Here is a 25,205-nt window from a genome sequence, read left to right as displayed (position 1 = left end):
TACGCACTCCTACAGCTGTAGATGCACTCATCCCACCAGCTCCTGGACTTGCCATGGGAATGAGGAAGGAGATATCTAAGCTGGCCTGTGCATACAGTAAAACAACAAAATTGGACTGGATCTATACTGTTGGAACTCAACCAAGAATTTGGAGAAGTGCAAATTGTAGCGCTCCAAAGTCTTACAACTACAAACTATTTATTGTTAAAAGAACATATGGCATGTGAACAGTCCCCAGGAATGGGTTGTTTTAATTTGTCTGATTTCTCTCAGACTGTTCAAGTTCATTTGGACAATATCCACCATATCATAGATAAGTTTTCACAAATGCCTAAGGTGCCTAACTGGTTTTCTTGGTTACACTGCAGATGGCTGGTAATTACAGATATGCTTTGGTTATGTAACTATACTCCTATTATGTTAATGTGTGTGTGCAATTTAAGTAGTAGCTTAAAACCTATACATGCTGAAGTTACTCTACAAGAAGATATATCAAAGAAATAATCAATCTTCCCATGTTTTCTTCCGCCTGCTACTTCTATAGCTTTTCTTCTTCCTTCCTAATTACAACCCTTAAATAGAATTCGTGCCTCATATCAAATTTACCGAGTATCATAACTCCTCCAAGTGGTAAAGACACCTCAAGACAAATGCTGGGCATAGAAGCCACAGGGCATAAATATGCAAAGAAGTAAAAAGCTAACTTTTTCAAACAATAAGGCTTCCCTCTCACTTACCAACTTCACATTTCCCTGTATGGCCCCGGAAGATGACTGGTTAGCCAGAGACGGGTAAGATTCCTCAAGGGAGGAACAACCTAAGACAGGCACAGTCGCAGGGGGGCCATCAGGTGAGAAATTGGGGATCAACAGAGGTGAGGCTTAGAACCTCACCCCCCCTGTTCTGAGAGAAATCTTCTGCATACGTGGATGTTTTATTGCCCTGGTCTAGCTTGGATTAACACATAGTCTACAGGCACACACCTGATCATCTACATGTGCTCTCTTACAACACTAAACTATGTTTTCTACCTTTATCTTGTATCTACCTACCACTTCAGCATTTTATTAAAAATAATAATAATAAAGAGAGAAATGTGGTATCCACATATAAATCAAGTATAAAAACCAAATGAGTATTCATATTTTAACTGACTGTTTAGAGTTCATAATGCATGAGCAAAACCGAAAGTTTCTGTGATGACTGCCCTTGTACTGTTCACTATGTAACTTATTCATTATGTAAGAATTTGTTCTACATGTAAAAACTTGTTTGTTATGCCTCAGAAGATTGGAGACTGACAAAAATTAGGCTTGGGGTGGATTAATGATTGTGCATTGAGCATTGACTCCCCTATACAGAATTTTATTGTCGTTAACAACCATTTGATCAATAAATATGAGAGATGCCCTCACAAAAAAAAAAAAAAAAAAAAAAAAAAAAAAAAGGACAGACTTCCAATGGTAAAATAAATTAGTAACTGGGATGTAATGTATAGCATAAGGAATATAGTCAAGATATTGTAACAGCCTGGTAGGGTGATAGCTGGAACCTAGAATTATGTATATAAATGTTCTACCACTGTGTTGTACACTTGAAACTCATGTAATGTAATACTGTGTGTCAACTACCCTTCAATAAAAAATAATTATTTAAAAAAAAAAAAGAACATATGGGATGTGAACAGTCCCCAGGAATGGGTTGTTTTAATTTGTCTGATTTCTCTCAGACTGTGCAAGTTCAGTTGGACAATATCCACCATATCATAGATAAGTTTTCACAAATGCCTAAGGTGCCTAACTGGTTTTCTTGGTTTCACTGCAGATGGCTGGTAATTACAGGTATGCTTTGGTTATGTAACTATACTCCTATTATATTAATGTGTGTGCGCAATTTAATTAGTAGTTTAAAACCTATACGTGCTGAAGTTACTCTACAAGAAGATATGTCAAAGAAATAATCAATCTTCCCATGTTTTCTTCCGCCTGCTACTTCTATAGCTTTTCTTCTTCCTTCCTAATTACAACCCTTAAATAGAATTCATGCCTCATATCAAATTTACCGAGTATCATAATTCTTCCAAGTGGTAAAGATACCTCAAGACAAATGCTGGGCATAGAGGCCACAGGGCATTAATATGCAAAGGAGTAAAAAGCTAACCTTTTCCAACAATAAGGCCTCTCTCTCACTTACCAACTTTACATTTCCCTGTATGGCCCCGGAAGATGACTGGTTAGCCAGAGACGGGTAAGATTCCTCAAGGGAGGAACAACCTAAGACAGGCACAGTCGCAGGGGGGTCATCAGGTGAGAAATTGGGCATCAACAGAGGTGAGGCTTAGAACCTCACCCCCCCTGTTCTGAGAGAAATCTTCTGCATACGTGGATGTTTTATTGCCCTTGTCTAGCTTGGATTAACACATAGTCTACAGGCACACACCTGATCATCTACATTTGCTCTCTTACAGCACTAAACTATATTTTCTACCTTTATCTTGTATCTACCTACCACTTCAGCATTTTATTAAAAATAATAATAATAAAGAGAGAAATGTGGTATCCACATATAAATCAAATATAAAAATCAAATGAGTATTCATATTTGAACTGTTTATAGTTCATAACGCATGACCAAAACCTAAAGCTTCTGTGATGACTGCCCTTGCACTGTTCACCATGTAACTTATTCACTATGTAAGAATTTGTTCTCCATGTAAGAATTTGTTCATTATGCTTCAGAAGATTGGAGACTGATGAAAATTAGGCTTGGGGTGGATTAATGATTGTGCATTGAGCATTGACTCCCCTATACAGAATTTTATTGTTGTTAACAACCATTTGAGGGGGCGGAAGATGGCGGCGTGAGTAGAGCAGCGGAAATCTCCTCCCAAAACAACATATATCTATGAAAATATAACAAAGACAACCCTTCCTAGAATAAAGACCAGAGGACACAGGACAATATCCAGACCACATCCACACCTGAGAGAACCCAGCGCCTCGCGAAGGGGGTAAGATACAAGCCCCGGCCCCGCGGGAGCCGAGCGCCCCTCCCCCCAGCTCCCGGCGGGAGAAGAGCAGGCAGAGCGGGAGGGAGACGGAGCCCAGGGCTGCCGAACACCCAGCCCCAGCCATCCGGGCCAGAGTGCAGGGCCCTCGATACTGGGAAAACAGGGCAGCAAGAACAGTGAGCAGGCACTGGAGGCTGGGCGACAGAGGACATAAGAAAAGCGCGCGACCATTTTTTTTTTTTGCTTTTTTGCTGCTTTGTTTTGGCGAGCGCTTTTTGGAAGTCTTAAAGGGACAGGGACCCCAATACTAGGGAAACAGGGCAGAAAGACCGGTGAGCAGAGGCCTGAGGCTGGCACCGGAGAATAAAGAAAAACGAACGACCACCTTTTTTTTTTTTAATTAAAAATTTTTTTTTTTTTTTTTTAATTAAAAAAATTTTTTTTCTTGTTTTTTTTTGTGGTCGTTGTTTTGTTTTGGTGGGTGCTTTTTGGAAGTCTTAAAGGGGCAGGGCGGGCCACTTAATCCAGAGGTAGGGAATCCGGGATCTCTGGGCACCCTAACCCCTGGGCTGCAGGGAGCAGGGAGGCCCCTTACGGAGATAAATAGCCTCCCAGCAGCTCCTGCTCCAACGCGACTCCACCATTTTGGAGTAGCTGCCCGAGCCAGGCCACGCCCACAGCAACAGCGGAGATTAACTCCATAGCAGCCGGGCAGGAAGCAGAAACCCTGTCTGCGCGCAGCTGCGCAGCACAAGCCACTAGAGGCCGCTGTTCTCCCAAGAGAGGAGGGCCACAAACCAACAAGAAAGGAAGTCCTTGCAGCCGTCACTCGTCCCACTTCTGCAGACTATTCCTATCACCATGAAAAGGCAAAGCTACAGGCAGACAAAGATCACAGAGACAACACCAGAGAAAGAGACAGACCTAACCAGTCTTCCTGACAAAGAATTCAAAATAAGAATCATAAACATGCTGACAGAGATGCAGAGAAATACGCAAGAAAAATGGGATGAAGTCCGGAAAGAGATCACAGATGCCAGAAAGGAGATCGCAGAAATGAAACAAACTCTGGAAGGGTTTATAAGCAGAATGGATAGAATGCAAGAGGCCATTGATGGAATTGAAATCAGAGAACAGGAACGCATGGAAGCTGACATAGAGAGAGACAAAAGGATCTCCAGGAATGAAACAATATTAAGAGAACTGTGTGACCAATCTAAAAGGAGCAATATCCGTATTATAGGGGTCCCAGAAGAAGAAGAGAGAGGCAAAGAGATGGAAAGTATCTTAGAAGAAATAATTGCTGAAAACTTCCCCACACTGGGGGAGGAAGTAATCAAACAGACCACGGAAATACACAGAACCCCCAACAGAAAGGATCCAAGAAGGGCAACACCAAGACACATAATAATTAAAATGGCAAAGATCAAGGACAAGGAAAGAGTGTTAAAGGCAGCTAGAGAGAAAAAGGTCACCTATAAAGGGAAACCCATCAGGCTAACGTCAGATTTCTCAACAGAAACCCTACAGGCCAGAAGAGAATGGCATGATATATTTAATACAATGAAACAGAAGGGCCTTGAACCAAGGATACTGTATCCAGCACGACTATCATTCAAATATGACGGTGGGATTAAACAATTCCCAGACAAACAAAAGCTGAGGGAATTTGCTTTCCACAAACCACCTCTACAGAACATCTTACAGGGACTGCTCTAGATGGGAGCACTCCTAGAAAGAGCACAGCACAAAACACCCAACATATGAAGAATGGAGGAGGAGGAACAAGAAGGGAGAGAAGAAAAGAATCTCCAGACAGTGTATATAACAGCTCAATAAGCGAGCTAAGTTAGGCAGTAAGATACTAAAGAGGCTAACCTTGAACCTTTGGTAACCACGAATTTAAAGCCTGCAATGGCAATAAGTACATATCTTTCAATAGTCACCCTAAATGTTAATGGGTTGAATGCACCAATCAAAAGACACAGAGTAACAGAATGGATAAAAAAGCAAGACCCATCTATATGCTGCTTACAAGAAACTCACCTCAAACCCAAAGACATGTACAGACTAAAAGTCAAGGGATGGAAAAACATATTTCAAGCAAACAACAGTGAGAAGAAAGCAGGGGTTGCAGTACTAATATCAGACAAAATAGACTTCAAAACAAAGAAAGTAACAAGAGATAAAGAAGGACACTACATAATGATAAAGGGCTCAGTCAAACAAGAGGATATAACCATTCTAAATATATATGCACCCAACACAGGAGCACCAGCATATGTGAAACAAATACTAACAGAACTAAAGGGGGATATAGACTGCAATGCATTCATTCTAGGAGACTTCAACACACCACTCACCCCAAAGGATAGATCCACTGGGCAGAAAATAAGTAAGGACACGGAAGCACTGAACAACACAGTAGAGCAGATGGACCTAATAGACATCTATAGAACTCTACATCCAAAAGCAGCGGGATATACATTCTTCTCAAGTGCACATGGAACATTCTCCAGAATAGACCACATACTAGGCCACAAAAAGAGCCTCAGAAAATTCCAAAAGATTGAAATCCTACCAACCAACTTTTCAGACCACAAAGGCATAAAACTAGAAATAAACTGTACAAAGAAAGCAAAGAGGCTCACGAACACATGGAGGCTTAACAACACGCTCCTAAATAATCAATGGATCAATGACCAAATCAAAATGGAGATCCAGCAATATATGGAAACAAATGACAACAACAACACTAAGCCCCAACTTCTGTGGGACACAGCAAAAGCAGTCTTAAGAGGAAAGTATATAGCAATCCAAGCATATTTAAAAAAGGAAGAGCAATCCCAAATGAATGGTCTAATGTCACAATTATCGAAATTGGAAAAAGAAGAACAGATGAGGCCTAAGGTCAGCAGAAGGAGGGACATAATAAAGATCAGAGAAGAAATAAATAAAATTGAGAAGAATAAAACAATAGCAAAAATCAATGAAACCAAGAGCTGGTTCTTCGAGAAAATAAACAAAATAGATAAGCCTCTAGCCAGACTTATTAAGAAGAAAAGAGAGTCAACACAAATCAACAGTATCAGAAACGAGAAAGGAAAAATCACGACGGACCCCACGGAAATGCAAAGAATTATTGGAGAATACTATGAAAACCTATATGCTAACAAGCTGGGAAACCTAGGAGAAATGGACAACTTCCTAGAAAAATATAACCTTCCAAGATTGACCCAGGAAGAAACAGAAAATCTAAACAGACCAATTACCAGTAACGAAATTGAAGAGGTAATCAAAAAACTACCAAAGAACAAAACCCCCGGGCCAGATGGATTTACCTCGGAATTTTATCAGACATACAGGGAAGACATAATACCCATTCTCCTTAAAGTTTTCCAAAAAATAGAGGAGGAGGGGATACTCCCAAACTCATTCTATGAAGCTAACATCACCCTAATACCAAAACCAGGCAAAGACCCCACCAAAAAAGAAAACTACAGACCAATATCCCTGATGAACGTAGATGCAAAAATACTCAACAAAATATTAGCAAACCGAATTCAAAAATACATCAAAAGGATCATACACCATGACCAAGTGGGATTCATTCCAGGGATGCAAGGATGGTACAACATTCGAAAGTCCATCAACATCATCCACCACATCAACAAAAAGAAAGACAAAAACCACATGATCATCTCCATAGATGCTGAAAAAGCATTTGACAAAGTTCAACATCCATTCATGTTAAAAACTCTCAGCAAAATGGGAATAGAGGGCAAGTACCTCATCATAATAAAGGCCATCTATGATAAACCCACAGCCAACATTATATTGAACAGCGAGAAGCTGAAAGCATTTCCTCTGAGATCGGGAACTAGACAGGGATGCCCACTCTCTCCACTGTTATTTAACATAGTACTGGAGGTCCTAGCCACGGCAATCAGACAAAATAAAGAAATACAAGGAATCCAGATTGGTAAAGAAGAAGTTAAACTGTCACTATTTGCAGATGACATGATACTGTACATAAAAAACCCTAAAGACTCCACCCCAAAACTACTAGAACTGATATCGGAATACAGCAAAGTTGCAGGATACAAAATCAACACACAGAAATCTGTGGCTTTCCTATATACTAACAATGAACCAACAGAGAGAGAAATCAGGAAAACAACTCCATTCACAATTGCATCAAAAAAAATAAAATACCTAGGAATAAACCTAACCAAAGAAGTGAAAGACTTATACTCTGAAAACTACAAGTCACTCTTAAGAGAAATTAAAGGGGACACTAACAGATGGAAACTCATCCCATGCTCGTGGCTAGGAAGAATTAATATCGTTAAAATGGCCATCCTGCCCAAAGCAATATACAGATTTGATGCAATCCCTATGAAACTACCAGCAACATTCTTCAATGAACTGGAACAAATAATTCAAAAATTCATATGGAAACACCAAAGACCCCGAATAGCCAAAGCAATCCTGAGAAAGAAGAATAAAGTAGGGGGGATCTCACTCCCCAACTTCAAGCTCTACTATAAAGCCATAGTAATCAAGACAATTTGGTACTGGCACAAGAGCAGAGCTACAGACCAATGGAACAGACTAGAGAATCCAGACATTAACCCAGACATATATGGTCAATTAATATTTGATAAAGGAGCCATGGACATACAATGGCGAAATGACAGTCTCTTCAACAGGTGGTGCTGGCAAAACTGGACAGCTACATGTAGGAGAATGAAACTGGACCATTGTCTAACCCCATATACAAAAGTAAACTCAAAATGGATCAAAGACCTGAATGTAAGCCATGAAACCATTAAACTCCTGGAAGAAAACATAGGCGAAAACCTCTTAGACATAAACATGAGTGACCTCTTCTTGAACTTATCTCCCCGGGCAAGGAAAACAACAGCAAAAATGAGTAAGTGGGACTATATTAAGCTGAAAAGCTTCTGTACAGCAAAAGACACCATCAATAGAACAAGAAGGATCCCTACAGTATGGGAGAATATATTTGAAAATGACACATCCGATAAAGGCTTGACGTCCAGAATATATAAGGAGCTCTCACGCCTCAACAAACAAAAAACAAATAACCCAATTAAAAAATGGGCAGAGGAACTGAAGAGACAGTTCTCCAAAAAAGAAATACAGATGGCCAACAGACACATGAAAAGATGCTCCACATCGCTAATTATCAGAGAAATGCAAATTAAAACTACAATGAGGTATCACCTCACACCAGTAAGGATGGCTGCCATCCAAAAGACAAACAACAACAAATGTTGGCGAGGCTGTGGAGAAAGGGGAACCCTCCTACACTGCTGGTGGGAATGTAAGTTAGTTCAACCATTGTGGAAAGCAGTATGGAGGTACATCAAAATGCTCAAAACAGACTTACCATTTGACCCAGGAATTCCACTCCTAGGAATTTACCCTAAGAATGCAGCAATCAAGTTTGAGAAAGACAGATGCACCCCTATGTTTATTGCAGCACTATTTACAATAGCCAAGAATTGGAAGCAACCTAAATGTCCATCAATAGATGAATGGATAAAGAAGATGTGGTACATATACACAATGGAATACTACTCAGCTATAAGAAAAGGGCAAATCCAATCATTTGCAGCAACATGGATGGAGCTGGAGGGTATTATGCTCAGTGAAACAAGCCAAGCGGAGAAAGAGAAATACCAAATGATTTCACTTATCTGTGGAATATAAGAACAAAGGAAAAACTGAAGGAACAAAACAGCAGCAGAATCACAGAACTCAAGAATGGACTAACAGGTACCAAAGGGAAAGGGACTGGGGAGGATGGGTGGGTAGGGAGGGATAAGGGGGGGAGAAGTAGGGGGGTATTAAGATTAACATGCATGGGGGGGTAGGAGAAAAGGGAGGGCTGTACAACACAGAGAAGGCAAGTAGTGATTCTACAACATTTTGCTATGCTGATGGACAGTGACTGTAAAGGGGTTTATAGGGGAGACCTGGTATAGGGGAGAGCCTAGTAAACATAATATTCGTCATGTAAGTGTAGATTAGTGATAGCAAAAAAAAAAAAAAAAAAAAAAAAGGGCATTTCCTGTGTGGTAACCTCCAACGAGTTCTACACAAGGGTATAAAGGGCATATAAAAGTGTAGGCAAAGGGTCTGTTTGTGTTTATACAGAGGATCAAAGCCTAATTGGGCTACCCCGAAAATGAACTAAGATATGATATGAAAAAGAACTTCCAACATCTGCACCCTCTGGAAGACTCATGCCAGAAGATGATCATCAAAAAACCCCAACAAAGATCCACGCACTGCTACAGCTGTAGATGCACTCATCCCACCAGTTCCTGGACCTGCCATGGGAATGAGGAAGGAGATATCTAAGCTGGCCTGTGCATACAGTAAAACAACAAAATTGGAATGGATCTATACTGTTGGAACTCAACCAAGAATTTGGAGAAGTGCAAATTGTAGCGCTCCAAAGTCTTACAACTACAAACTATTTATTGTTAAAAGAACATATGGCATGTGAACAGTCCCCAGGAATGGGTTGTTTTAATTTGTCTGATTTCTCTCAGACTGTTCAAGTTCATTTGGACAATATCCACCATATCATAGATAAGTTTTCACAAATGCCTAAGGTGCCTAACTGGTTTTCTTGGTTTCACTGCAGATGGCTGGTAATTACAGATATGCTTTGGTTAGGTAACTATACTCCTATTATGTTAATGTGTGTGTGCAATTTAAGTAGTAGCTTAAAACCTATACATGCTGAAGTTACTCTACAAGAAGATATATCAAAGAAATAATCAATCTTCCCATGTTTTCTTCCGCCTGCTACTTCTATAGCTTTTCTTCTTCCTTCCTAATTACAACCCTTAAATAGAATTCGTGCCTCATATCAAATTTACCGAGTATCATAATTCTTCCAAGTGGTAAAGATACCTCAAGACAAATGCTGGGCATAGAAGCCACAGGGCATAAATATGCAAAGAAGTAAAAAGCTAACTTTTTCAAACAATAAGGCTTCTCTCTCACTTACCAACTTCACATTTCCCTGTATGGCCCCGGAAGATGACTGGTTAGCCAGAGACGGGTAAGATTCCTCAAGGGAGGAACAACCTAAGACAGGCACAGTCGCAGGGGGGCCATCAGGTGAGAAATTGGGGATCAACAGAGGTGAGGCTTAGAACCTCACCCCCCCTGTTCTGAGAGAAATCTTCTGCATACGTGGATGTTTTATTGCCCTGGTCTAGCTTGGATTAACACATAGTCTACAGGCACACACCTGATCATCTACATGTGCTCTCTTACAACACTAAACTATGTTTTCTACCTTTATCTTGTATCTACCTACCACTTCAGCATTTTATTAAAAATAATAATAATAAAGAGAGAAATGTGGTATCCACATATAAATCAAGTATAAAAACCAAATGAGTATTCATATTTTAACTGACTGTTTATAGTTCATAATGCATGAGCAAAACCGAAAGTTTCTGTGATGACTGCCCTTGTACTGTTCACTATGTAACTTATTCATTATGTAAGAATTTGTTCTACATGTAAGAACTTGTTTGTTATGCCTCAGAAGATTGGAGACTGACGAAAATTAGGCTTGGGGTGGAATAATGATTGTGCATTGAGCATTGACTCCCCTATACAGAATTTTATTGTCGTTAACAACCATTTGATCAATAAATATGAGAGATGCCCTCACAAAAAAAAAAAAAAAAAAAAAAAAAAGGACAGACTTCCAATGGTAAAATAAATTAGTAACCGGGATGTAATGTATAGCATAAGGAATATAGTCAAGATATTGTAACAGCCTGGTAGGGTGATAGCTGGAACCTAGAATTATGTATATAAATGTTCTACCACTGTGTTGTACACTTGAAACTCATGTAATGTAATACTGTGTGTCAACTACCCTTCAATAAAAAATAATTATTAAAATAAAAAAAAAAAAAAAAAAAAAAAAACAACCATTTGATCAATAAATTTGATAGATGCCCTCACAAAAAAAAAAAAAAAAAAAAAGTACACACTTCCAATTGTAACATAAATAAGTAACCAGGATGTAATGTATAGCATAAGGAATATAGTCAAAATATTGTAACAACTTGGTATGGTGATAGCTGGTACCTAGAATTATCATGTATATAAATGTTGAATCACTGTGTTGTACACCTGAAACTAATGTAATGTAATACTGTGTGTCAACTACCCTTCAATAAAAAATAATTATCTAAAAAAAAGACTATCAGTAGTTTTAAGTCAATTTGGGAGGTGTTTTGTCATCAAATGAACTATAAAAAACAAAAACACAATTTTAAAACCTGTTGCTTCTACTGTCAAAACATTCTTCAAATGGATCCACTTTTCCTCATCTCTGCTGCCATCACCCTAGCGTGAGTTCCTGCTCTCAGCCCAGCCTCTTTCCATCACAGTCTCCACAGAGCAACCAACGACATCTATTATTACTATTACATTATTTCTCTGCCCGAGACTCCAGTAACTTCCCACTGCTCTTAGAATAAATGAAACACAAACTCCTCGCAGTGGCCTACAGGATCAGGTACACCCCGACTTCCCCTAAAACAACCTGCTCTCTCCTCCTCCATCACAGTCCCGGTTTTTTCCCTTCGGACACACACCAAGAGCCTTTGGTTTAGTTGCTTGCCATCCTAGAACACTTTTCAAAGTGTTTTTCAAAGGTGGAATCATCACTGACCTTTAGGTCAAAGCTCAGATGTCACCTCCTCAGACTTTCCCTACCTCCATCTAGGTACCCTTGCACCTACCATACTTTTTTTTTTCTCTAATAAACTAAATTTTGGAGTAGTTTTAGATTTACATGGAAACTAATCCAGTACCATATGGCTTATTCCAGAATACCCTTTTTTAAACACCCAGTTTATTTCTATTTGGATTTTTAATACTATTGATAATTACCTAGTTTTAAAAGCTATTTGCTTGTTTGTTTATTATCTGTTCCTCACCATCACCACAAAACATTTGAACTAGGAAGTAGGGTTCCTGCCTGTCTGAATGAACTCGGTAGCTCTAGGGCCTAGCATGGTGCCTGCTACATAGCAGTGGTTAATTTGTTGAATGAGCAAGAAAAAACAAAATCACTAGAGAAGTACTGACTATATAATTCATGGGAGAAAATAACAAAGATGAAATATTTTGAAGCTACCCCAAGACATGCATAAGATAATCTTCTAGACCAAAAATAAACACATTAATCCATCTCTGTGCCCTGTTACATTAATTCTTCATGCATTCATCATCACTTGGCATTGAAATTTTCCCCCCAGGCAACTCAAAGACTGGTTTTTTGCCCTATAGTTTGCTGCAGTAAAGCTTAATCATGTCCAAAATGAAAGTAGAATATTTCTTACTCAAATTTCCTTTTCTCTAACAGATACTACCTTCAGTCTCAGCAAAGCACAGGTCAGAGTGCAGAAGCAGACAGGTGGTACAGAGATTCATCACCCATCATTATATGTTTCACCAAATTACTCAAAAAGATTTCAATACCTTAGAGTCTTTCCCTCCATAGTCTAAGAGCCTTGTGTCATCCGAAGCTACCCAACACATTTTGGCACAATTCATTGAAATTTGGTTGGCTTAGCATATTTTCACTTCTATCTACTACTTCCTAAATTAATGAAAAGTCTTGTCTAGGCCTGAAAATGACTTCAGTGGAAACTATGACTGAGAGTTCACCCTGAAAGGTAAAGGAAGACAGTTTGGGAGGAGATAGAAAGGTGGTTTTGCATTCATGGTTTCCTTTCAACTTCTAGGATTGAGCTTGGGCATGCTTGGCCCTAAGGAATACAGTGGGGGAGAGGAGGGCCACCCCTATTCACTGTGTCTTTCTCTCCAAAGGACTGAAGGTTCCCTTGGACGCCTCCCATCTACTTGCTCCCACTAAAAATAAGAGGGAGATGTTGTTGAGAAAAGAAAGGGAAGAAACATAAAACAATTATTTGCTGTATACTCAATATATGCCTAGCAACTCCTGTGCTCTTTTCTCCTCTACTGTAATTTTTTCACATTTTTCACTTTCTCTTTATATTGACAGAGAAGACTCTTACACACATATGTATGTAACAGCAAATGTAACATAGAAAAGAAGTGAATACTGGGAAGGGGATGAGGGCAGAGGAAAAAAAGCAAAAGGATCTCCTGCAGCTTCTAGACCGCAAGTCAAATCCCCTGATACCTGTGAGCGATGTGAGCCTCCTTAAATATTTTTTTTAACAGGCTGGACAAAGCAAGGCGAGCCTTTGTAAATTTCTGAAATAGTTCCTTGTGTATTTGAACTATTTTGCAACTCACAGTCGTGGCACAACTGCAAGTCCATATATAACAGAGGAGTGCCCAAAGGGTTCCTGAAATCCGAGCTAGATGCATATGGGGTGGGGCCCCTTTAAAGGGCCCAAATTATGCTTTGGCCACTTGCACATAATTAGCATACCAAAATAGAGAAAGGAAACTAAAGGGCACACTGGATGTGAAACTAAAACGAAAAAGCAGTGGAACTTTATTATATGATAAGGATTCATCCCCCAGGTGGCATCAATCAAATGAACTATCCCCAGGAGATAAAAACTGGAGACAGCACAGATTTTTAAGATTGTAGTTTTCAGAGCATACCACACCTAAAGGAAGGATGGAATGAGAAATGTCTTCTCCATAAGTTCTCTAAGACTTTGCCTGTATAGAAAGGCTTCCAGGTTTTTGTCTTGTCTTCCTACGTGACTGCCTGGCCACCTCTACTTACAGGGAACTTCATTTGGCTAAATCATGTACAAGAGCTGTTGCATTATGAGCTACACTCACTGGGAAGACATTGTTAAATATCCAAGAATACAGAAGCCCAAGTCACAGTGCAGTTTTTGTTGGCCAGAGTCCTCCACATCTACCATCCATTTACTTGTAATTGTGGGCGATTATCTCATCAGCCCACTCACTCCCTGCTGCTCTTAAGGGTGGGAAGCACTCTCGCCTTCCCTGAGAGACATTCCATTCTACTCTTAGAAGGTCCAAAAATAGAAGGAAGCCGAGTATCCTTTGTTCCAACCCCTCTGGCGAACATCAGTGACATCACAGCAAAGCCACACACCAAGGCCAAGCAGGAAATGAGCAAGGAAGAAGCAGTCTGTTCTCTTGCTACATCTCCCTGTGTTGGAGGACTGAATCACCAGTAAAAAATCATTTTTGAAGTTAACGTTACAACTGTACAAGTCACTCATCAAAATATATATATATATATATTCACCTTGTTTTCAGCCAGGTGGCAGATTTCACACCAAAAAATTATACCCAGTAGACATTCTTTGCAGCTCAGCTAACCCCATGATCATACTGTAAAATTTCCAACAAATCATTCAAATTCTCTGAACAAAATACTAGATGAAATCCTTCAACCAGTGACAACCCCAAGAAAGCAAGTGTGTCACACATGGATAATTTAACATTCACTGGATCTTTTCTCATGACATTTTATTTTTTGAAAAGAGCAGATATATCTGCCTGGAAAAAAAATTTTTTTATTCTAGGTTTTTAAAAATAGATCCCTGTATTACTGTACAGTTTTTGCCTGTGGTCTGAAGAACAGAACATATTTGCCCAGGCAGATTCAGAACAGAATCATTAGAAGATCAATTTAAGATGAACTTGAAATTAACAGCCAATAGATGGCTAATGTATGAACAATTAATGCAACTTGATTTCCTTAACACATATTCTCCCTGTGGAAATATGAAGATGACCCCCAGGATTCTGTCCGTCTTCCTAAAATACTCACTTATGCATTCATTCATTCATTCATACATACCACAAATATTCACTGAATGCCCACAAGTGACCAAGAAAGTGAATCTCAAGCTATATTGAGCTGTTAATGTAATTTATTCTAAAACTTGTCCCGCTCACTGCTGTGCTTGCCCTCCTAGATGGCAAGCATGGAAAACCCAAGCACCCTAAAAAAGTATCACTTTAAGACATTCAAAAGTAAATAGTCTAAGCACATCTGTTGGGATGCAGATAGCCTGGGAGGACTTGTTTTAGGGATGGACTTTCAAACATTCTTTACATGCATTCCAAAACTCACTGAGCCAAACCAGTGGCCTGTCCCTCACGGATACTGAGGGCTTATTAGGAGATGCCCCTGTCATCTGCCTCTGATTTAATTAAAGCTACTCCTGGAGATTTAAAATTTGAGCCTGATACAACCAAGAAACTGTCTAGAAGAAACAACAGTTTAAATATTTAACATTTAGAAGTTAATGACATTTCATTATGGAGCTACAGTACCACCATTACCTAAATGGTGTAAGTTATGACAATTTCACTCAAAATTACAAAGAAACATAAAAAATTGAAAACACTTCACTCATTTAATTTTCTAAGAGGTCAGAAAACACTTCAGTCCACACTGACCCTCCATTTGTGGAGTTAGCAAACTACAGCCAAATCCAGGTGGGCCAAATCCAACTCACCACCTGTTTTTTGTGATGCCCATGAATTTTTAAATTTTAAAAAGTTGGGGGTGGAGAGAAGATCAAAAGAAGGAGTATTATTTCCTGACATGTTAAGGTTATGAGAAATCCAATTTCAGGGTCTACAAATGACATCTTACTAGAAACACAGCTGTGTTCATTCACAAATAAAACGTCTCTGGCTTCCTTAACACTAGGATAGTAGCCATAATGGCCCTCAAAGACTAAAATGTTTACTCTCTGTCCTTTACAGAGTAGACCTGCTAACCTCTGGCTTAAATAACAAGATAAATGTTCTTAAGTAAAGACACTTGGGAACCGTAGAGGGTTCCTCCACCCAGCCACTGCTGTATCTCCTTGCCACTCTAGCTTTCTTTGTCCAACAAGTCTGCCCAGCTCCATCCTGGAGCAGGTTCCCTCTTCTATAGGCAGCTGCGTGGAGGGACCGAGACAGAAAGAAGAGAAAAGGTGTCAAATGGAAATACACTTAAAAAGAGCTAGAAAATCCAGAAAAGTAGATGTGTGCAGAGAAGAAAGTTCTGGAGAGTGTCACCCACTGGGACAAAATCATCCCCAGTCCTCTCTCTATAGAAGGCAAAATCAAACACCAGCATACAATGCCCTAGATGCCTCCATTTCTTTCTGCTACCATCTCAGAACCATCTGGCTTGGAGACAAACTGTAAAATCACTATACATGTGGCAAATACTATGCCTACACATAGGACACAAAGTACAACTTACACACTTAATTCAGTAGAGAATCATTCATCTGTTTCAGTGAGCAAAATGGAGATTCATGTGTTTTGAGAATTAGTAAGCAAATGAAACAAAAATTATTTCAAAGCAAGCAAATTGCTTTATGTGTTTTTTGTTTATTCTGACATTTTTAACTACCTATAAAATATGCCGACATATGCATTTAAATATTACATTTTAACATTGTTTCTCAGTTGTTCAGGCAGGGTGATAAAAATCTTCCCCATCAGCTTGTCATTTGCTATTAAATCTACAGAGAATGTTAGTGAGAGCAACAGCTAAGAGAAAAAGTAAAAGAAAGGTGGTGTCTCGCCATGTCAACCAGGTTGTATGCATGTAGACATTTTTAATCCATAAAATGCAAATGCCTTGAAGCATTTCAAATGACAGCATGCAATGCTGATAAAGTTCATGTGCTGTTTTCTTAATACATTTCAAAATCACAGTCAATTTTCAATGATAATGTGTCAGCTTCTCCTAGTACATCAGCTACATCGCGAGAATGACTTAATCACGTCTGAAGGTGGAAATACCTGTCATGACAGAGCCCTATGTAGGAAAACAGTGTTTACAGGGCTCTTAAAAAGTTAATTAAAGTTCTATAAACACTTTACAAAGAGGTCCAGAAGCTGTATCTTAGATCAGCCAAGATGAACGTACCTGGTGCCAACTTCCTCTCTAAATCAAAACTGCCATGATGAACCCCAGGGTTTTAAGAAGATGGATAAAAATGAAAAACACTCTCAAAGTCATTCTCCCTCCTAGGAGACTTCCCAGTCATTTTCACCACGATGAAAAGAACTGACGCTGACAGCACATTTTAAGTGTTGAAAGGAAAAGCACTAGGGGAAAGCTAATAAAAATGTTACAGGCTAGTAAAAATAGCCAGGGACCCCATATCCACAAAGGTGTAGGCCCATATGCAAGTCTCAATCCTGTCCCAGTCAAGTACCTTCCTAGTCCTTTCCTCAGTGCTCTGAGTAATGGAGGAGAAGGAAAGCTGATGGACAGCACTGTTCACTGTGACTATGCTCCGCCACCTGCCTGTGCCCCTTTGTGACTGCCCCCAGGGATCTTTGGGGCTCTTCCAATCTCCTGGCTACCTACACACACCCTCCAGCCAACAGGAGGACACTTTCCAAAGTATGCACAAATGAGGGCTGCCACATGAGTGTAAGAGCACTGCCTGAGCCTGGCCACATGTCAAAGCATCCCACAACTCCCTCCGATTCTGCCCAGATTCCAGTAAAGACCCACGGGGAGGGGCGGCCAGAGTGGGAAAATGCTCCAACGGGTTGGGATTATTATATCCCATTAACATCTGATTTTAAAAATACTGATGGATTATGTGTGATAACAAATTTGGTCATAAACTGAGATTGTTTCTTCCAGAAAAAGCAGGGGAATAAAAATCCAGGGATAAAGAATATAATGGAAAGAGGCATCATTAAATTTATTTTGGTGACAAGAGACTGAAGGAAACAACAGGGACTGGTGAGCACTTGCTGGGAGCAACTGACAGTCCCCAACCATTAGATGACTGAACAAGTAATAATAATCAGAGCCAACATTAAATGGCACCTACTGCATGCTGAGCACTATTCTAATTACATTACATTTTTAATGTATAAAATAGGTGCCATTATCTTTTAAAGATGAGTTAACTGAGACACAAAGAGTTAAATAACTTGTCAAGGTAACATAGCTATTACCTTCCATTAACATTGTATTTTTCTATGCTTAGGCAGTATAGTCTGTTTTTTATATCAAGTTTTACGTTTCCCATACAATATTTTATCTCTTCAGTATCTTTATGTCTTGCAAAAGTACTGAAAGAATTCATAACACTTGAATATAGCTTTAGTTTATAATGTCACCATCTCAATATAAAGTTGATCTCATACATCCTTAGATTCCACTAATTTTATACCATACTATGAGATTCAAAACAGAATTAGCTTTTGCTCTTAAAATATCATTAGTGCATCATCTTGAATATGTTATCAATAAAAAAGATTCTGCAAGTAGGTAGGAGGGTAAATGCATGTTAATTACTTCAAATGGCTTAATTAACTCCCACTGCTAATGATACAGCAATTAAGGTTTAAATATGTTGTAGAGGATACATCAATTTCTATGGGTCATGCTGCTGAGCAACACCAAAATCCAATGAAATGGGGAGGTTTAGACCCAAATTCTTTAAGAATTCTACTCTCAATGAGAAAAACAAGTAAAACTAGGGTTTTTAATGCATTAAAGTACATTTCCCTGACACACACCTGCTTCTTGGCTAGCTGCTTCTGTCCCTTCTCTGTCACCATGTCCCTCTGAGCATCAGGAGGAACACTGTAGTTAGTAGTCACTTCTGAACGTGCTTGAGAATATGCATCAAGCACTTTGAACAGAGTTGACTTTACCTTTGTTTCTGAGCCCTGGGAGCGAAGTTATGGTGATGCCTCCTGACGGATCTAGACCTGATGAGGACCAAATGCAGAGACCAAAGAAGGTAGGTAGAGCCATTTAAGAAGCTATCTCCTATGGCAGATTAAAGATGTCTATCTCTTTAAAAGAAGGACAGACTTGACTGATGGAGTCTGTTGAATTTGGATTAGCCCATGACTTGCTTTAATCAAGAGAATGCAATGTGAAACTGTCGCTTCCAAAATTGGGACTTGGAAGAGATCTGTAACTTCTGCTTTCATGCTCTTGGACCCAACAAACATATTGTGAGAAGTCCAAGTGCATGCAAAGAGAATTGAGGTACCAGTTGACATCCCCAGCTGAGCCTGTAGCCAACAGCCAGCACCAAGAACAGGTCAAATGAGTGAGCCATCTTGGACGCTCCAATCCAGTCAAATCCCTGGATGATTACAGCTCCAAACTGACACCACATATGGAGAAGAATCTCCCAGTGGATCTCAATCAACCCAGACTCTTAAGAGATAATAACCGATAGCTGTTTTTAAATGACTGAGTATTCGAAGTGGTTTGTTATGCAGCAATAGATAGTCAAAGCTTTTCTAGACCATGTTAAAGACTGAGGTTGCAACCAGTACCTGCTTGACTCAGCATTATGAAGAAAAGTCATGACAGACTCAGAATGAAGGGTAACTATAATGAAGATGAAGAGAATACTTTCCAATATGGCGCATAGTGGCTAAGACCATGGACCTCGGAGCCATACTGTCTAAGTCTGAATCGTGGCTTGGCCTTTTACTAGATAGTAGTTACATGACTTTTCTGTGCCCTGGTTTCCCTTTATGAAAAATAAGAGCTAATAATATTCCTACCTCATTAGGTTTTTTATTTAGATTAAATACCAGTATCAGTATACGTAAAGCACTTAGAACAGTGTCTGGCACAGAGTAAGTGTTCAGTAAATGTTCTCCCAATATTATTATTTATTCTCTCTTCTGTTCATATCCAAGAAACGACCCACTCACAGCTATGGAGGGCTCTATACTTAGGACAGAGAAATATGGAAAATGAAGGGGAATCCTAATACATGCCTATTTGATCCTGAGTCATGAGGAAATGGATCTGTGCCATACCATAAAAGTATGAATATGACAACTACTAAATCTGACTGGCATCATGCCAGCAGGGGAGAAATCCAAAAATCAGAGTAAATGTTCAGTTTGTGGGTCATCCATAACAGAACTGTTCAGACTATTAGTCAAACTTTATATAAGAGTAAATTAGTTCTAGGTGTAAGAACCCACACTTTGGGAGCCTTATAATTTATTTCCGTTCATTCCACTGAGTGTTACATGCATATAATTTAGTCCTGGCAAGTTATTTTCTTGGGCATAATCTGGGCTACCATCATCACACTCATATCAACTTCATTTCTAAATATTATTTTGTAGTTCACTGTAACAGATCAGGTTTCAGATCATGATAGTACTTGCATATGTCATAACAAAATTAATTATAAATGTATTAGTAATACTAAATTAGTTTTTGAGTTTTGAGTTTGGTTGTATTTTGGTCATATCAAACATACTTTAGAGAATTGCTTATTAAAATAGTTACTGATTATTTTTTAATGAAGAAAAACACAGTAGCAATCAATACATTTTGTTATAGGATTAGAATTCATAGTGTTTTTTGCCCCAGCCCCTTGTCTCTTCCCTATTTTAAAATTACATCAAGGGCATTTCTATTTACTTTAAAATTAATTATCTCAAATGAATATATAGGAACCATAAGTTATAAAGGTTTTGATATACTTAGCATCTATTTCAGTTGTTGAACATTTGGCCATTGTATTCTCCTGGGACTTTTCCCTGGAGCCCTAAGCTCTCCATTTCTCATCTCCACATATTTCTATTCATAAAATTATTGTAGATCCAATTATAATACTCATATCCTGGGATTTGGACATGGTTCCATCTGTTTTTCAAGACAATTATGGTGGATCCATAAATTGATACACAAGTAGTTCAATCAATTAGAAGTTCTGGGAAAATGTGTCAGGTTTGTGCCTGTGTGCATCAATATAACATGATTCACTTACTCAGCTTGAGAAAATTCACATTTTCATTTCATGCATGCTAATCATTCTTTAAATGGTGACTATCATAGATACAAATTAATTGCAAACTATATGAAGGCTGCACAAATCTAAAACTATGAAATTTAAATTATTAATGCAGTAGTAATTCATCTTCCAGATTCCCTCTGCAATCACTAACAATTTCACCTATTTTATATTGCTCAATGCAAATAAATTTGTTAATTTTAATAGAAACAGGTAACACCAGATATGACTTTCTTCCCCCTTCTTACTTTTCAATTTCCTCTTCCTTTTCCTTCAAGTACTCCTGTGTCTCTGTGTTTTCAACCTACTCTTTTATGACTGCTTAACTTCAGTTCCCATGTCACTACTAGAGCTCATCAGTTACAAACTATTCTGCTTTAGTAAGATGTTATTCTTAATATTTTGTATTTTACATTCTACCAGTCTATTCAAAGAACTTGAATCAGTTCCACCATGAAAAAACAAAACAAAACAAAAGTCTATTTTCTCAAGAGCATTTGTAGGGTTATAGGTATTGTGTTATTATGTGATTATATTACACAAAAAGTTTAGGAATATACACAATCTCCATGCTATTGTTTAGAGTAGCTGTTGGGAATACTTCTCCATCCACTATGTAGTTGAACACATTAAAAAATAAAAGTAGCCCAAATTTGACTATGATAAAAACCTCATTATGAGAAAGAAGGCCTGGTTAAGTGAAAAGAACATTTAGATTAGAATTAATATGTTCAACCAAAGTTTCCAGACTATTAAAGTTTTGCTTTACTTGCAAATGTTTTCCATATATAGATCCCACCCAGGGCTTCAGTGCTTAAGTTAACAAAATAATATTAAAATAAATTGTGCAACATTCCTAATTAGTAAATTTGTTTAATTGGAGCAAAAGACATTTCACTAACTTGCCCTTTTAGAAACAAAGATGGGCATAATTTCATCAATAAACAACAAATTAACAAAGGAAGCCATTTAAATAAAATGTCTTCTGAATTTCTCAGATAAAAATGTCACAAATTTCTCAAAGCACATTTCTACAAATTCTAAATCTTGGTTTTATTGTGAGTTGCATAAAATGTTTTTGAATAGTGTATCTTTAGTAATAACTAAACTCAAATACATTCATGTTTAGCAAAATGATTTCAGGGAGAAACAAGTCACTCATGTTTACCTGGCAAGGTTGTTTCATTTTAATGGCTATGACATGGTATCTGTAACAGCAGAGCTCACATGTCCAGGAACCCCTCTCACTGATCCACTTTAGCAGGCACAGCTGATGTGTATAGCGAACTGACCCATCACATCGGCAGGGGTTTAACAGCTCCCCCTGAAAAGAAAACAGCTCAATATGAATATTTATGCTTGGGTCTCTCTCTATTTTAATCTAACACTTGCTTTCCTTTTTTCTTTTAAGGCCATTTACCCAGAAGGATACAGCATAAAATTCTATCATAGAAAATGAAATTAAATTTTTATACCTCTGATGGGAATAAAACTAAACTCTTAAAACTATTTCAAAGATATTGCCTAGAGTTACGACATAAATGTTCTACCAACATACAAAATGTCTGCAAGATATAGCTCTCAATGCCCTTGGGGAGAAGCTGTACTATTAAATCTCTTTAATAACTTTTAAGTGGATGGTCAGATGCATTTCCTCTGCAGTTATTCTTAATCATTGCTAAAGAAGAAATGCATGGCATCCCAGAAAGTAGTTTGCAAGAGCATTATGCTTCTATTTTTTTCTAAATGTAGCATCATAAATATTGACTTGGGGCACTATATTCCTGAAAGCCTGCATATTCTTATGCAATTTCCTTACTTTTAAAAATATTAAACCTAATGTTTTCTCAGACCACACATTTCATAAGGGACATACATTATCCTGTTGTCTCCATGATTACTTTCACATAGTTTGCATACACTTCTAATGGAGTTTATAGTTTTACAACTGTGTTTCTAAGAAAATATAAAGTGCTTTCCCAAGGTCAAAATACTTCCTATTTCTCTTGTAAAAATTGTAACACGCACTTGCTTCACATCAGTGAGATTAAGTCAACAAAACTTGCAATAAGGAAAGCGCTGCCCTTCTCAGTTTTGACATGACTCATCCCCAATTCCAAGACTATAAGACTATTTGCCTCAGGATACATTTGTATAAAAAGGAATATAGGTTTGTTTCTATGTGTGCACCAAAATCCATTTAGTAATTCACGACAGAGATACTTTAGCATTATCATTAAATCACCTGAGGAATGTGTAACTGCAAAACAAGGTGGGAAAAGAACAGTGCAGATCAAATTAGACCTCGTGTTTGCCAGCGGGGCGTTTGTATCTGCCTTCGCAGAGAGGCAGCGGGGAGCACACGGTACCGCCGCTCCGGGGACTGGACCCGGAGGCGAGGCGCTGTCCGCGGTGCTGAAAGTCGCCCTCCGCGCGCAGGCGCTCAGCGCCACAGTCCGCCGCCCGCAGCCCGGGCGCCTCTGGCCTCACCTGCTCGGCGCCCTGGAAGCAGATCTTGCAGATGGGCTGGTGGTGCTGGTGCCCGGCGCGCTGGTCGCCGCCGCCGCTGCTGCTGCTGCTGCGACTGCTGCACACCGAGCGCGTCTCGGGCTGGTCGCCGGCACCCCGCCGCTCGCCCTCCGCGCCCGCGCCGGCCTCAGGCTCTCCAGGGCCGCCCTTCCCCGCCGCCGCCTCAGGGACTGCCGGCTCCGAAGGGCGCCTCGGCCCTTCCCCGGGGTCGCCAGCAGCCGACCCTTCCTGGCCGGCGGGCGGCAGGGGCAGCGGCAGCTCTTCCGCGCCCCTGCGCCGCGGGACCGCCTCGGTCGGCGGCTCGTCCGGCCCTGCCGCGCGCTCGGAGAGCACCGGCGGCGCGGGCAGCGGCGGCAGGTAGCGCGGGTGCGCGGGGTCCGAGGCCGACTCCGCTGGCGGCGGCGGCGGCGGCGGCGGGGGCGGCTCGGGGTCCCGGCTCTGCGCCCCGTGGCAGCGACCGCCGCTGTGGCCGCCCTCAAGGCTCATGGTGGTGCCGCCGCCGCCGCCCTCCTGCCAGCCCGCCTGGCGGGCCGCGCTTGGGCTGAAGACGAAGGGAGAACGGACTGGGGGAGAAGAGAGAGAGGACGGAGGGAGGGAAAGGAGGGAGAGCCGAACTGGGCGCCGGGGGCCGGGAGCGGGAAGGGGAGGGGCGGAGGGCCCGGCGGCGGCGGCGGCGGCGGCGGCTGGAGGCTGCTGCTCCGCGGAGCCGCCAGCTCGGCTCTGGGAGGCGGCACCGAACTCTGCTGCGCGTGAGAGCCCCGCCGCGGGGGCGGCGGCCGCAGAGTGGGTCTCGCAGGAGGGGTGTGCGGGAGCGGGCGCGGGGTCGGGGGAGCGAGGGGGCGTTCCGGGAAGGGGAGTGTGAGGGGGCGGGCCGGGCTGAGGTGCGGGGACGCGGGCCGGAATTCAGGGGGTGGGGGAATCCCTCAGCCGCGTCCGTCGACTCCGCCCCGAGGCCGCTCACGTCGGTTCCGGGGCGGGTTGCCCCTCGAAACCGCGCGGCACTGCGGCGTTGGGGAGCGCGAGGGGGGAGGGGTCGGAGCGCAGGTCCTGAAACCGTTACCCCGCCGGCACGTGGGATGCGGCGGCGCGGGGATGGGTGGGGCGAGGGTGGACGAACCTGCGCCGTTCGTGGGGTGGGGGCGCCCGAGTGGCTGAGCAGGGGCGTGGGGAAGGGCGCGCGGGCCCAGCACTCTGAACCCTCTCCCGCAACGGCACTCTCACTGCTCCACCAGAACCCTAAAAACAGAAGTCCCTGAACCTTTGCCCGCCCTCTGTCTCGCCCCTGAATCTGCCTTGCGTCCTCCTCGGCCCTTCCCTCCCCCGCAGAGAGTATCCCGTTGATTTGTAAATATCATGGTGACATTGTAAATCTCTTGGGAAATCACCCTTATGAATTCAGGTTCTGTGGTCGGTGGTCACTTTCTCCCTTGTCGTTTTATAAAGAACTCGAATAACACCTCCCCATCTCCAGAAGTGGCTGCAGTCTTCGGTCTCGGGTCTCGGGTCTGGAAACTTGCGCGAAGCCAGTTTCTTTATACCTCAACTCTGAAAAATCTGAGACTCATCTTCGGGCAGGCCAACAGTGTCTTTAGTTCTTTTCTGAAAATAAAGTACCTTACCTGCCAGGAACTAGACGGAAAACCGAGCACATGCAGGAGTTTACAAATTCGGACGGTATAAAGTCATAAAGCATCGGCTGTATATATCCAATTCAATGGTGATTTTCACTAGTGTAGCACTTTAACGTCTTTGACACAACGTTACTTGCTCTCTGGGTGGCAATTTTTGGCTGCATTTCAGAGCTGAAGACCCAGGATCAGACAGGCAAAGAAACTTGTTCA

General features: G+C 40.9%; 1 protein-coding gene across 1 annotated transcript in view; it reads right to left on the bottom strand.

The window, feature by feature from the left end:
- The window catches only part of MARCHF11 (membrane associated ring-CH-type finger 11), a 125,405-nt gene extending 101,428 nt beyond the window's left edge, over positions 1–23,977 (bottom strand). Inside the window, exons 1-2 of the mRNA XM_036896684.2 lie at positions 23,326–23,977; positions 22,004–22,159 (exon numbers count right to left, since the gene is read on the bottom strand). Of these exons, the coding sequence (XP_036752579.2) occupies positions 22,004–22,159; positions 23,326–23,850 (681 nt within the window). The 5' untranslated portion in view covers positions 23,851–23,977. The remainder of the gene's footprint in view (positions 1–22,003; positions 22,160–23,325) is intronic.
- Between the last annotated feature and the right edge of the window lie 1,228 nt (positions 23,978–25,205).

This window comes from Manis pentadactyla, chromosome 2 (genome assembly GCF_030020395.1).
Source record: "Manis pentadactyla isolate mManPen7 chromosome 2, mManPen7.hap1, whole genome shotgun sequence".
Taxonomy (NCBI): domain Eukaryota; kingdom Metazoa; phylum Chordata; class Mammalia; order Pholidota; family Manidae; genus Manis; species Manis pentadactyla.
The sequence above is the reverse complement of the archived record's forward strand: the minus strand, read 5'-3'. Positions and strand labels throughout refer to the sequence as shown.